General features: G+C 52.8%; 1 protein-coding gene across 5 annotated transcripts in view; it reads left to right on the forward strand.

The window, feature by feature from the left end:
• The window catches only part of b4galt2 (UDP-Gal:betaGlcNAc beta 1,4- galactosyltransferase, polypeptide 2), a 489,610-nt gene that overhangs the window by 407,067 nt on the left and 68,157 nt on the right, over window positions 1-14,386 (forward strand). For 4 of the 5 annotated variants that reach the window (XM_043699067.1, XM_043699063.1, XM_043699065.1 and 1 more), the window contains one exon: window positions 12,522-12,644. The exons of the other annotated variant lie outside the window; for it this stretch is intronic. In XM_043699067.1, coding sequence (XP_043555002.1) covers window positions 12,522-12,644 — 123 coding nt within the window. The remainder of the gene's footprint in view (window positions 1-12,521; window positions 12,645-14,386) is intronic. 5 annotated transcript variants of the gene reach the window in all.

The following is a 14,386-nucleotide window of genomic DNA, read 5'->3' on the forward strand; positions in this document are numbered from 1 at the left end:
GGAGATGGCCCGTGGGCTGGAGGCCCGAGTGGAGATGGTCAGTGGGCTGGTGGCACGAGCGGAGATGGTCAGTGGGCTGGAGGCCCGAGTGGAGATGGCCCGTGGGCTGGAGGCCCGAGTGGAGATGGTCAGTGGGCTGGAGGCCAGAGTGGAGATGGTCAGTGGGCTGGAGGCCCGAGGAGATGGTCAGTGGCGGGAGGCCAGAGCGGAGATTGTCAGCGGGCTGGAGGCCCGAGTGGAGATGGCCCGTGGGCTGGAGGCCCGAGTGGAGATGGTCCGTGGGCTGGAGGCCCGAGTGGAGATGGCCCGTGGGCTGGAGGCCCGAGTGGCGATGGTCAGTGGGCTGGTGGCACGAGCGGAGATGGTAAGTGGGCTAGTGCCATGAGCGGAGATGGTCAGTGGGCTGGAGGACCGAGTGGAATTGGTCAGTGGGCTGGAGGCCCGAATGAAGATGGTCAGTGGGCTGGAGGCCCGAGCGGAGATGGCCCGTGGGCTGGAGGCCCGAGCGGAGATGGTCCGTGGGCTTGAGGCCAGAGTGGAGATGGTCCGTGGGCTGAAGGCCCGAGCGGAGATGGTCCGTGGGCTGGAGGCCCGAGCGGAGATGGTCAGTGGGCTGGAGGCCAGAGCGGAGATGGTCAGTGGGCTGGTGGCACGAGCAGAGATGGTCAGTGGGCTGGTGGCACGAGCGGAGATGGTCATTGGGCTGGAGGCCCAAGTGGAGGTGGCCCGTGGGCTGGAGGCCCGAGTGGAGATGGCCCGTGGGCTGGAGGCCCGAGTGGAGATGGTCAGTGGGCTGGAGGCCAGAGTGGAGATGGTCAGTGGGCTGGAGGCCCGAGGAGATGGTCAGTGGGCTGGAGGCCAGAGCGGAGATGGTCAGCAGGCTGGAGGACTGAGTACACTTGGTCAGTGGGCTGGAGGCCCGAGTGGAGATGGCCTGTGGGCTGGAGGCCAGAGTGGAGATGGCCCATGGGCTGGAGGCCCGAGTGGAGATGGCCCGTGGGCTGGAGGCCCGAGTGGCGATGGTCAGTGGGCTGGTGGCACGAGCGGAGATGGTAAGTGGGCTAGTGCCACGAGCGGAGATGGTCAGTGGGCTGGAGGACCGAGTGGAATTGGTCAGTGGGCTGGAGGCCCGAATGAAGATGGTCAGTGGGCTGGAGGCCCGAGCGGAGATGGCCCGTGGGCTGGAGGCCCGAGCGGAGATGGTCAGTGGGCTGGAGGCCCGAGTGGAGATGATCAGTGGGCTGGAGGCCTGAGTGGAGATGGCCCGTGGGCTGGAGGCCCGAGTGGAGATGGTCAGTGGGCAGGAGGCCCGAGTAGAATTGGTCAGTGGGCTGGAGGCCAGAGCGGAGATGGTCAGCGGGCTGGAGGCCTGAGTAGACTTGGTCAGTGGGCTGGAGGCCCGAGCGAAGATGGTCAGTGGGCTGGTGGCCCGAGTGCAGATGGCCCCTGGGCTGGTGGCCCGAGTGGAGATGGCCAGTGGGCTGGTGGCACAAGTGGAGATGGTCAGTGGGCTGGAGGCCCGAGATGAGATGGCCCGTGGGCTGGAGGCCCAAGTGGAGATGGTCAGTGGGCTGGAGGCCCGAGTGTAGATGGTCAGTGGGCTGGAGGCCCAAGTAGAATTGGTCAGTGGGCTGGAGGCCAGAGCGGAGATGGTCAGTGGGCTGGAGCTTCGAGGAGATGGTCAGTGGGCTGGAGGCCCGAGTGGAGATGGTCCGTGGGCTGGAGGCCTGAGTAGAATTGGTCAGTGGGCTGGAGGCCAGAGCGGAGATGGTCAGTGGGCTGGAGACCTGAGTAGAATTAGTCAGTGGGCTGGAGGCCCGACTGGGGATGGTCAGTGGGCTGGAGGCCCGTGTTGAGGTGGCCCGTGGGCTGGAGGCCCGAGTGGAGATGGCCAGTGGGCTGGAGGCCCGAGCGGAGATGGTCAGTGGGCTGGAGGCCCGAGGAGATGGCCAGTGGGCAGGAGGCCCGAGCGGAGATGGTCCGTGGGCTTGAGGCCCGAGCGGAGATGGTCCGTGGGCTGGAGGCCCGAGCGGAGATGGTCCGTGGGCTGGTGGCACGAGCGGAGATGGTTTGTGGGCTGGAGGCCAGAGCGGAGATGGTCTGTGGGCTGGAGGCCAGAGCGGAGATGGTCAGTGGGCTGGAGGCCAGAGCGGAGATGGTCAGTAGGCTGGAGGCCCGACTGGGGATGGTCAGTGGGCTGGAGGCCCGTCTGGGGATGGTCAGTGGGCTGGAGGCCCGAGGAGATGGTCTGTGGGCTAGAGGCCCAAGCGGAGATGGTCTGTGTGCTGGAGGCCCGAGTGGAGATGACCAGTGGGCTGGTGGCACAAGTGAAGATGGTCAGTGGGCTGGAGGCCCGAGCGGAGATGGCCCGTGGGCTGGAGGCCCGAGTAGAATTGGTCAGTGGGCTGGAGGCCCGAGTGGACATGGTCAGTGGGCTGGAACCCCGAGTTGAGATGGTCAGTGGGCAGGAGGCCCAAGTGGAGATGGCCCGTGGGCTGGAGGCCCGAGTGGAGATGGTCAGTGGGCTGGAGGCCCGCGTTGAATTGGTCAGTGGGCTGGAGGCCCGAGTGGAGATGGTCAGTGGGCTGGAGGCCCGTGTTGAGATGGCCCATGGGCTGGAGGCCCAAGTGGAGATGGTCAGTGGGCTGGAGACCCGAGTGGAGATGGTCAGTGGGCTGGAGGCCCGAGTAGAATTGGTCAGTGGGCTGGAGGCCAGAGTGGAGATGGTCAGTGGGCTGGAGGCCCGAGTGGAGATGGTCAGTGGGCTGGAGGTCCGAGGACATGGTCCGTGGGCTTGAGGCCCGAGCGGAGATGGTCTGTGGGCTTGAGGCCCGAGCGGAGATGGTCAGTGGGCTGGATGCCCGAGCGGAGATGGTCAGTGGGCTGGAGGCCCGAGCGGAGATGGTCTGTGGGCTGGAGGCCCGAGCGGAGATGGTCTGTGGGCTGGAGGCCTGAGCGGAGATGGTCCGTGGGCTGTTGGCAAGGGCGGAGATGGTCAGTGGCCTGGTGGCACAAGTGGTGATGGTCAGTGGGCTAGAGGCCTGAGTAGAATTGGTCAGTGGGCTGGAGGCCCGAGTGGAGATGGTCAGTGGGCTGGAGGCCCGAGATGAGATGGCCCGTGGGCTGGAGGCCCAAGTGGAGATGGTCTGTGGGCTTGAGGCCCAGCGGAGATGGTCAGTGGGCTGGATGCCCGAGTAGAATTGGTCAGTGGGCTGGAGGCCCGAGCGGAGATGGTCAGTGGGCTGGAGGTCCGAGGAGATGGTCAGTGGGCAGGAGGCCCGAGCGGAGATGGTCTGTGGGCTGGAGGCCTGAGCGGAGATGGTCCGTGGGCTGGTGGCACGAGCGGAGATGGTCAGTGGCCTGGTGGCACAAGTGGAGATGGTCAGTGGGCTGGAGGCCTGAGTAGAATTGGTCAGTGGGCTGGAGGCCCAAGTGGAGATGGTCAGTGGGCTGGAGGCCCGAGTGGAGATGGTCAGTGGGCTGGAGGCCCGAGTAGAATCGGTCAGTGGGCTGGAGGCCAGAGCGGAGATGGTCAGTGGGCTGGAGGTTCGAGGAGATGGTCAGTGGGCTGGAGGCCCGGGTAGAATTGGTCAGTGGGCTGGAGGCCCGAGCGGAGATAGTCAGTGGGCTGGAGGTCCGAGGAGATGGCCAGTGGGCAGGAGGCCCGAGCGGAGATGGTCCGTGGGCTTGAGGCCCGAGCGGAGATGGTCTGTGGGCTGGAGGCCCGAGCGGAGATGGCCCGTGGGCTGGTGGCACGAGCGGAGATGGTCAGTGGGCTGGAGGCCCGAGTAGAATTGGTCAGTGGGCTGGAGGCCAGAGCGGAGATGGTCAGTGGGCTGGAGGCCCGAGGAGATGGTCAGTAGGCTTGAGGCCCGACTGGGGATGGTCAGTGGGCTGGAGGCCCGACTGGGGATGGTCAGTGGGCTGGAGGCCCGAGGAGATGGTCTGTGGGCTAGAGGCCCGAGCGGAGATGGTCTGTGTGCTGGAGGCCCGTGGAGATGACCAGTGGGCTGGTGGCACAAGTGAAGATGGTCAGTGGGCTGGAGGCCCGAGCAGAGATGGCCCGTGGGCTGGAGGCCCGAGTGGACTTGGTCAGTGGGCTGGAGGCCCGAGTGGACATGGTCAGTGGGCTGGAGGCCCGAGTTGAGATGGTCAGTGGGCAGGAGGCCCGAGTGGAGATGGCCCGTGGGCTGGAGGCCCGAGTGGAGATGGTCAGTGGGCTGGAGGCCTGCGTTGAATTGGTCAGTGGGCTGGAGGCCCGAGCAGAGATGGTCAGGGGGCTGGAGGCCCAAGCGGAGATGGTCAGTGGGCAGGAGGCCCGAGTGGAGATGGTCAGTGGGCTGGAGGCCCGAGTTGAGATGGCCCATGGGCTGGAGGCCCAAGTGGAGATGGCCAGTGGGCTGGAGGCCCGAGTGGAGATGGTCAGTGGGCTGGAGGTCCTAGTAGAATTGGTCAGTGGGCTGGAGGCCGGAGCGGAGATGGCCAGTGGGCGGGAGGCCCGAGGCGATGGTCAGTGGGCTGGAGGCTCAAGCAGAGATGGTCAGTGGGCTGGAGGCACGACTTGGGATGGTCAGTGTGCTGGAGGCCCGAGCAGAGATGGCCCGTGGGCTGGAGGCCCGAGCAGAGATGGCCCGTGGGCTGGAGGCCCGAGCGGAGATGGTCCGTGGGCTGGAGGCCCGAGTGGAGATGGTCAGTGGGCTGGAGGCCCGAGTGGAGATGGTCAGTGGGCTGGAGGCCCGAGTTGAGATGGCCCATGGGCTGGAGGCCCAAGTGGAGATGGTCAGTGGGCTGGAGGCCCGAGTAGAATTGGTCAGTGGGCTGGAGGCCAGAGCGGAGATGGTCAGTGGGCTGGAGGCCCGAGGAGATGGTCAGTGGGGTGGAGGCCCGAGCAGAGATGGTCAGTGGGCTGGAGGCCCGACTGGGGATCGTCAGTGTGCTGGAGGCCAGAGCGGAGGTGGTCTGTGGGCTGGAGACCCGAGCGGAGATGGTCCGTGGGCTGGAGACCTGAGTGGAGATGGTCCGTGGGCTGGAGGCCCGAGCTGAAATGGTCGGAGGGCTGGAACCCGAGCGGAGATGGTCCGTGGGCTGGAGGCCCAAGCGGAGATGGTTAGTAGGCTGGAGGCCCGAGTGGAGATGGTCAGTGGGCTGGAGGTCCTAGTAGAATTGGTCAGTGGGCTGGAGGCCCGAGTGGAGATGGTCAGTGGGCTGGTGGCACGAGCGGAGATGGTCAGTGGGCCGGTGGCACGAGCGGAGATGGCCCGTGGGCTTGAGGCCCGAGCGGAGATGGTCAGTGGGCTGGAGGCCCGAGCGGAGATGGTCAGTGTGCTGGAGGCCCGAGGAGATGGTCAGTGGGCTGGAGGCCCGAGCGGAGATGGTCTGTGGGCTGGAGGCCCGATCCGAGCGGAGATGGTCAGTGGGCTAGAGGCCCGAGTGGAGATGGTCAGTGGGCTAGATGCCCGAGTGGAGATGGCCCGTGCGCTGGAGGCCCGAGTTGAGATGGTCAGTGGGCTGGAGGCCTGACAGGGGATGGTCAGTGTGCTGGAGGCCCGAGGAGATGGTCTCTGGGCTGGAGGCCCGAGCGGAGATGGTCCGTGGCCTGGAGGCCCGACTGGGGATGGTCAGTGTGCTGGAGGCCCGAGGAGATGGTCTGTGGGCTGGAGTCCCGAGCGGAGATGGTCAGTGGGCTGGAGGCCCGACCCGAGCGGAGATGGTCAGTGGGCTGGAGGTCCGGGCGGAGATGGTCAGTGGGCTGGAGGCCCGAGCGGAGCGGAGATGGTCAGTGGGCTGGAGGCCCGAGCGGAGATGGCCCGTGGGCTGGAGGCCCGAGTTGAGATGGTCAGTGGGCTGGAGGCCCGAGTAGAATTGGTCAGTGGGCTGGAGCCTAGAGCGGAGATGGTCAGTGGGCTGGAGGCCAGAGCGGAGATGGTCAGTGGGCTGGAGGCCTGAGTAGAATTGGTCAGTGGGCTGGAGGCCAGGCAGAGATGGTCAGTGGGCTGGAGGCCAGGCGGAGATGGTCAGTGGGCTGGAGGCCTGAGTAGAATTGGTCAGTGGGCTGGAGGCCCGAGCGGAGATGGCCCGTGGGCTGGAGGCCCGAGTTGAGATGGTCAGTGGGCTGGAGGCCCGAGTAGAATTGGTCAGTGGGCTGGAGGCCCGAGTAGAATTGGTCAGTGGGCTGGAGCCCAGACCGGAGATGGTCAGTGGGCTGAAGGCCTGAGTAGAATTGGTCAGTGGGCTGGAGGCCAGGCGGAGATGGTCAGTGGGCTGGAGGCCTGAGTAGAATTGGTCAGTGGGCTGGAGGCCCGAGTAGAATTGGTCAGTGGGCTGGAGCCCAGAGCGGAGATGGTCCGTGGGCTGGAGGCCCGAGCGGAGATGGTCCATGGGCTGGAGGCCCGAGCGGAGATGGTCCGGGGCTGGAGGCCTGAGCGGAGATGGTCCGAGGCTGGAGGCCCGAGCGGAGATGGTCCATGGGCTGGAGGCCCGAGTGGAGATGGTCAGTGGGCTGGTGGCTCGAGGGGAGATGGTCAGTGGGCTGGAGGCCCGACCCGAGCGGAGATGGTCAGTGGGCTGGTGGCACGAGCGAAGATGGTCAGTGGGCTGGAAGCCCAAGTGGAGATGGTCAGTGGGCTGGAGGCCGAGTAGAATTGGTCAGTGGGCTGGAGGCCCGTGTGGAGATGGTCAGTGGGCTGGAGGCCCGAGTTGAGATGGCCCGTGGGCTGGAGGCCCGAGTGGAGATGGTCAGTGGGCTGGAGGCCCGAGTAGAATTGGTCAGTGAGTTGGAGGCCAGAGCGGAGATGGTCAGTGGGCTGGAGGCCTGAGTAGAATTGGTCAGTGAGCACGAGGCCCGAGCGAACATGGTCAGTGGGCTGGAGGACCGAGTGGAGATGGCCCGTGGGCTGGAAGCCCGAGTGGAGATGGCACGTTGGCTGGAGGCCCGAGTGGAGATGGTCAGTGGGCTGGTGGCTCGAGGGGAGATGGTCAGTGGGCTGTAGGTCCGAGTAGAATTCGTCAGTGGGCTGGAGGCCCAAGTGGAGATGGTCAGTGGGCTGGAGGCCCGAGTGGAGATGGTCAGTGGGTTGGTGGCCTGAGCGGAGATGGTCAGTGGGCTGGAGGCCCAAGTTGAGATGGCCCGTGGGCTGGAGGCCCAAGTGGAGATGGTCAGTGTGCTGGAGGCCCGAATGGAGATGGTCAGTGGGCTGGAGGCCCGAGTAGAATTGGTCAGTGGGCTGGAGGCCAGAGCGGAGATGGTCAGTGGGCTGGAGGCCTGAGTAGAATTGGCCTGTGGGCTGGAGGCCAGAGTAGAATCGGTCAGTGGGGGAGGCCCGAGCGGAGATGGTCAGTGGGCTGGAGGCCCGAGTGGAGATGGTCAGTGGGTTGGTGGCCTGAGTGGAGCAAGACAGTTGTTGGACTGGGGACTGGTGCCAGTTGCCAGCGACTTGTAAACCGAGGCAGACCACACGTGGGAGCCCCTTGCGCTGATCTACTGAAAGCCTGTAGTGCTTATCGTTTTAACTTTATTGTCATTTTTCCATCTTCTGCTATGCACAACTGTAATTAATGCAATTTCATTCCTCTCTTTTTCCCTTCATTTCTGTATTTTGTAATTAAGATCTGCACTAGGTACTTTGTACCTAAAATGGCACCAGATGGGAGTACATTGTAAAATTTTCACTGTACTCCTGTACGTCCGTGATTGGATGCCCATGACAATAAAGGATATTCTATTCTAAAAGCGTGGTTGTATGACTCATCGTAACTGTACTTTTAAACAGACAGCAGTGAACACAATAGCTGCTGCTTGTATGTTTCTATGATAAGCAGCTTGCCCTTTTCTTTTGTTGCTGCCTAATTAGAAACCCTTTGGCCAAGTTATCTTGTGGATATGAATTCACAACAGCTTCAAGCCGTACCTTTTGTATGCTGTTAAGTATTGTTATACTTCAATTTTAAGTATATCGTTATTAATGTTCCAAAATAATAAACCTAGTATCGTTGCTATGTTCATCTATTTTCACATCTACACTTGATTGCCTGAAAATCCTTTTGCCTTAAAATTTGGAAAATCACAATGACAATTAACTTCTGACAGGATCAAGTGCAGTCAGTAGGGAAGTGCTACATATTTTACAGAAGAGTATGTCAACAATGTTCAGCCTCTGATTTTTATCATTAAAATTTGAAAATTAGATTTTGAAAGTCGTTTACAACCGTCATGGTTGTTGACCCATTATCCAAACAACGTAAAGAGCAATGCAGCATAATGAAATGCATAAAGGGTCATATCATAGACAGTAACATAATCTACCTATTCAGTTTAACGTTCAGCCATTGAATTCTGAACATTTCTGTGCTAAGTCTGTCTCGTCACATGCTTTAATTTAGGATTCAATCATCTTGTTGCCACTGTTGTATTTTCTGGCCTTTTACGCATTGTTGCATAAAGTTGCACATGGTTTATATGTATGCACTTAACACATTCTGGCTGTTAGATTTTCCCTACAGTTTCCTTCTCTGTTTTCTCTTTTGACATCTTCCCTGTTGAGAATGCAAGCCATGCAGTCAGTAGGTGAACTCTCAGCAAGCTTTTGTGTAGGCTTTTCCCATCTGCCTGTTATATTTATTCAGTCATGCACTCAGAAGCTCTAACTGTGCCAGGTTTTGCCCTTGCATGCTTAGAGCTCTGTTTTGTTTCAGGCTTTAGACTTTACCATATTTAACTTTGTGTGATGACTGTCTGCATTTATTTTTAATCGTGCTTTTGCAGTTTTTTAAAGCAAGGCAAAATGACTAACTTACTTAAAATGTGCTCCCTCAATTTAGTTATTTATTACTAAATCTCCCATCAAAATCGAGTGCAGGCTTGGTGGCGGATGGATAATTAGACAAAATGCACAGACACAATTCACTGCATTTTAAGGCCTTATCCTTAAATTAATATTTTCATTATAAACTTACATAAATTATTGAACTCTCACAAATGTCATCTTTGAAAAAATTAGAAATCTGTTCCCAGCTGTGAAAATACAGAAAAAGGTGTGTACATTTATATAGCACCATTTCTGACCTCAGGATCTTTTACAGTGCAGTTACAATAGAAATGTTGGGGAGAATTCTGCAAACTGCTTTCTCAGGTCACAAAAGGAGCAAACATTTGCTTCTCCCTCTTCTGTTATGTCTTACCTTTGTCCCCACATGAATGTTCATCATCTTTATTTTTAAGCAAAACATAGACATCTGAATCCATACGGCTAAAATCTACAGTCACTATTTCCTATTGTCAAATCTTACTTTCACCCCTGAATCTTACGGCGCTATAAGGATAATGAACAAAGGGATAAGTCAGAGATAGTAGGCAGCTTACCTTTACAGCTCTAATTGGGGGTAAGAACGTTCTTCCTGAACTACCACACAGTCTTGGGATTCACAAAAGTATCAGTCATCAGCATCCCTTCTCAATGTACATGCCATATTCTCGGCAGATCTCTGGCTCCTAACTCCAGTCTGTTCCTTTTGGTATATGTCTTCAGTAATAGTTCTAATTCTGTGAGGTTTGTTGCTTTGTTCTTCAGTCTGACTGCTATCCTTTTCGCCACATAATTCATTCCCTCAATTGCTTCCATTTCCTTTTTAAGGAAAGAGAACTTTTATATCTTCCTGCTGCACCACATTGCTGCATTGACAGCAACTATTTATTGACCCAGACCTACAACTTTCATTCCAACCCCACCACTACACAACCTGTGCCCTGCCCACTGCCAGGCATTTTCTAAGCACCTACACTCCTTGCCTTATTTTTCAGGCCTTCAGTCTTCTGTGAGTGTTCTGTGCATCCCATCTATGTTCTGCACCCTTTCTACTATTTAAGTTAGCTACCCTTACATCTTAGAGTGGAGTTAGAGCCAAAACCTAATGGGACCAGAATCCCACTCTGCCTTCCATTTCCACTGTTAATCTCAGCCTTTTGGGGTTTAGAATAGCTGTAGCCCATTTGAGATGACTTACAGTGTGGAAACAGGCCCTTCGGCCCAACAAGTCCACACTGACCCTCTGAAGAGAACCCACCCTACATTTACCCCTTCACCCAACACTACAGGCAATTTAGCACGGCCAATTCACCTAACCTGCACATTTTTTGGACTGTGGGAGGAAACCGGAGCACACCCACACAGACACGGGGAGAATGTGCAAACTTCACATAGTTGCCTGAGGCTGGAATTGAACCCAGGTCTCTGGTGCTGTGAGGCAGCAGTGCTAACCACTGTGCCACCTTCTATTGTTCAGAACAAATAGGCAATAAATGTAAAAGGCCTATAGGCTGACTCAATCTAGGTAAGGGAATCAGCAAACTGATGTGTTGGGGCCAAATGCAGGGAGCTTTGTTTGACACAGACCGTGTATTATACTTATCCATGTGTGCTTTGTGCTGACATGAGATGCTGTGGCCAGCAATTACCACTCTCTCAACCATTAATTTTGTAGAAGGAAAATCATACGTTATGAGATGAACGAATTCTTGTTGTGAACTATTAACATGCAGCAGGCGTACTGAAGTAGAAAATACTGATCCAAAACTATTCCTTAACTATTATCGTATCAGCTCAAATACCATTAAAAAGTACAGCCTTGCAAAAGAAGCAGGAGGTAAATGATTTACGTTGACTGGGAGTTGCTGGTTTGTATGTGCAGGGAGTTGTCAAAAATGGTTTCACAGAATACTCAAGTGCAAAATTATTGTAGCGTCTGTGCAGGAGCATAACTTTTATGTTGTTTGATGTGTTGAAGGAAGTTAAGCAAGTTCATAGAAGATGACAAGTTGGTAGAAGTGATACCAGTGCAGACAACATAATCTCCAGGTCATTAAAATATGCAAAATCAGCTTTGCAGGAAGACTGTCACAACTCATTTCCAGGAAGATGTTTGTTCCCCATAGGCATAGTACCAACTGCAAAACACTCATGCTTGAGCTGCATTAGCTACCTATGCAAGAAATAACAACAGACAGATTACCTGCTTTTTGCCTTGGAGAGATGCCAGTGTGAATTAAAGTGCGAGCAGAATGCAATGCAGATTTGCCAAAGAGCATTTCAGCACTTTTTAAGATTGACTTTGTGGCAAAAGAACTGTCAAAAATCCTGTAAAAATCCTTTTCTGCAATCATGCAACTTGAAATGACACACTTGGTGATCTGCCCAGTAAGACCCACAGGCTTTCTTTGCTGAATCATCTGTAACTATGATTGTAGAATACTATTTTCACCTCATTCACATTTTCTTCAACTCTCTTGACAGCGAGCTAAACCTGAAGATGAATTGCAGTTTACGAGCTTAACAAAAAAAAATCTTCACAGCTTTGTGGTCGTCTCTGTAATGGATGTAATGGAGCTCACTTCTTGATAAGCATCAAAACTGTGATCTGAGAATTCCTTATCTCTGCACTTGTTAAAACAAGGCAATGACTGTCAGTGTGTAACTTCTTATAAATCTCAAGCATGGAGAAATAGTTACTGATCAAACAAAAAAAAGATTTCTAGGCATGATATATCTCCTTACTTAAATTTTTAAACTGATTTCTGACTGTCAATCATCTGCACGTATGTTGTTTTTCTCTGTGCTCTTTTTGGAAGTATTTGCAATTCGTTTCTTGTCCAAGAATAAATTCCTACAAGATATACATAGGCCTATTGAGCCTGCTGCACAATTTCCCCATTGATTGTGGCCTTAACTTCACCTTCTCACCTTCACCCATGACCTTTGACTTCCTTGTCAACCAAACATCTGTCAAACTCAGCCTCAAACAGTGACCCAACCTCCACTGCTCCTTGAGCAAGAGAACTTCAAAGACTAACCAATCCTCTTGAGAAAATAAATTCCTCCTCATCTCCATCGTAATGGGAAGTTCTTTAGTTTTAAACTGCACCATTTAGTCCTAGACTCTCCCTCAAGGGAGATATCTTCCCAGCATCAATGCGTTAAGCCCATCAGAATCTAATATGTTTCATTTTTCTGAGCTTCAGCGAGCATAGACCTAAACTGCTCAATCTTGCCTCATAATACAACTTCAGGAATCCATATGGCAAATGATTTTGCAGAAGTCTGACATCCTATTTGTATTTGTGTTGCCACTCATTGAAAATAGAATGGCCCAGATCTTACTCGAAAAATAGAAGTGTTCAGACTACATGTTACTGCTGCAATGCAAATCAACCAGTATGTTCAGGCAAAGAAACAGTGCAGAAAGGGATATGAATGGCTTTACCCTGCCAGGTAATTCACAGCACTCTATAACTTGTATCGTACAAATGGCAGCTTGCCCTCAATTTTTGCAAAGCAGCAAAGCAAATCAACAATAAATTAACGCTGTAATTGACCCAAAAGGTCAGACGTTAAGCTTCTGAAATTTGGGCAGATAAAGTTTCAAAGTTTAAATATTAATCTGTTCAGTGGAAAAATGAAATTGTGTTGCACAATTGATGGTCATTGTTCTGTCAATGTTTTTTCTCTAATTTGTTTTCTTTTTCCGCTTAGGTTGCCGTACAGTGGCTACTTTGGTGGGGTGTCAGGACTGAGCAAGGAGCAATTTTTAAAAATTAATGGCTTCCCTAATGAATACTGGGGCTGGGGTGGTGAAGATGATGATATTTACAACAGGTAAGACAATACAGGTACTTAGATCATTATGCCATTGAATTATCAGAATTAGGGGAGAAAGTGAGGTCTGCAGATGCTGGAGATCAGAGCTGAAAATGTGTTGCTGAAACAGCGCAGCAGATCAGGCAGCATCCAGGGAACAGGAGAATCGACGTTTCGGGCATAAGCCCTTCTTCAGGAAGGGCTTATGCCCGAAGCGTCGATTCTCCTGTTCCCTGGATGCTGCCTGACCTGCTGCGCTGTTTCAGCAACACATTTTCAGCAATTATCAGAATTATCCAAGTTAGTTTTGATTAGGAAAGATAATGCAGATGTCATAATTGAAGGAACCTTGTTTGAGTTTGATTTAATGCTGGTTTATGATCCTGTCAGAGATTAGCTTCATTTTAGTAATTATATTAAAAAAAACTTTTCAGCGAGGGATTCTTTTTTACGAATTACTTTGTCTAGTTGTGCACCTAGGATATGGCTAATGGTTACGATAAACTTGAAACACTTAAATTCTTCCACTAGAACAAACAAGTTTGAAAGAAAACATTTCACAGATAGGATGTGTGACCATAGGGAGTGATTGAAGCAGGAAAATAGCTTTTAGGGGTAGATTAGATGAAAATTTGAAGATACGTAGCTATTGATAGAGAATGGGAGATTAGTTTTAGATGGCATCAACAAAGAGCTGGCACTGATATATTGTAACAATGACTGCTTGCTGTTGAAAATTTCTATTTTGCCATCCATTTCTATTCTGCTCTCAATTCCTCTTTCTCATCTAGTCGTATTCTTTCTACTGTTTTTGTTTCAATCTCTGTTGTCCTTCTATTTCTCTTTAAGTGCCCTGTAGGATAAAATGGACACCATTTTATGGTTGTCTTGTTAAATAGAGACAAATGCTTGAGAGAACCAAGCCATATAATAAAGCAAGCAAGTACAAACCAATTGAAAACAGTGAATTCTAAATGCAATCTCTCTTTCAGAAAAGGCAGTTTGCCCCTGGTAGTTAACCAGTTTTGCCAATAAATTTGGTTAGATCTGCCTTTTTTTGATTTTAGTTTATACAAAAATTGACTAGGGATTAATGAAGACAGCTGTTGGTATTGATAACACTGTCAGTATTGAGCATCACTGGAGGTTTCAGCAGAAGTCTGATTGTATTGTTGAAGAGGGTGTCATATTTTATTGTAGGCAGCAGGGAAAACTAAGAGTGGAAAATCAAAAAATGAGCAAACATAATGAATAGTATCTACGTTTAATTAAAATATTGGTGCTAAATTTAAATTTAACAACTTAATTGAGAAGCAAGTCACAAACAATGGATACATTATATCCATTCTGGTAAAGTCATTGGTAAACATGGACAAGAGTCATACGTTGTAATGCTAGTCAATGTATAATACTGGTTTAATGCCATGGTGCCATTTTTGACCTCAACATTCCAGCTAAAGCTATTGTTTGACCTAACACAACTAAATTTGTGTACAGCAAAAAGGAACCCCCCCCCCCCCCATCCCCACCCCATCACTGCTATCTCCAGTATCATCACTTATTTTCAGAATACTGGCTGATTAATATCCACTGGATGTTGCATTGTTCGTCAAAATGTTTACTTACTATCATGAGCTCTTGTCTTTACGTAAATGCTGAATCCCCTCCATCCACATCCTGGGAGTTATCATTGACCAGAATTCTAGGTTGACCACCCATTATAAGTACTGTGTCTACAAAAGCAGGCCAAAGACTGGGAA

Source organism: Chiloscyllium plagiosum, chromosome 11, assembly GCF_004010195.1.
Source record: "Chiloscyllium plagiosum isolate BGI_BamShark_2017 chromosome 11, ASM401019v2, whole genome shotgun sequence".
NCBI lineage: Eukaryota > Metazoa > Chordata > Chondrichthyes > Orectolobiformes > Hemiscylliidae > Chiloscyllium > Chiloscyllium plagiosum.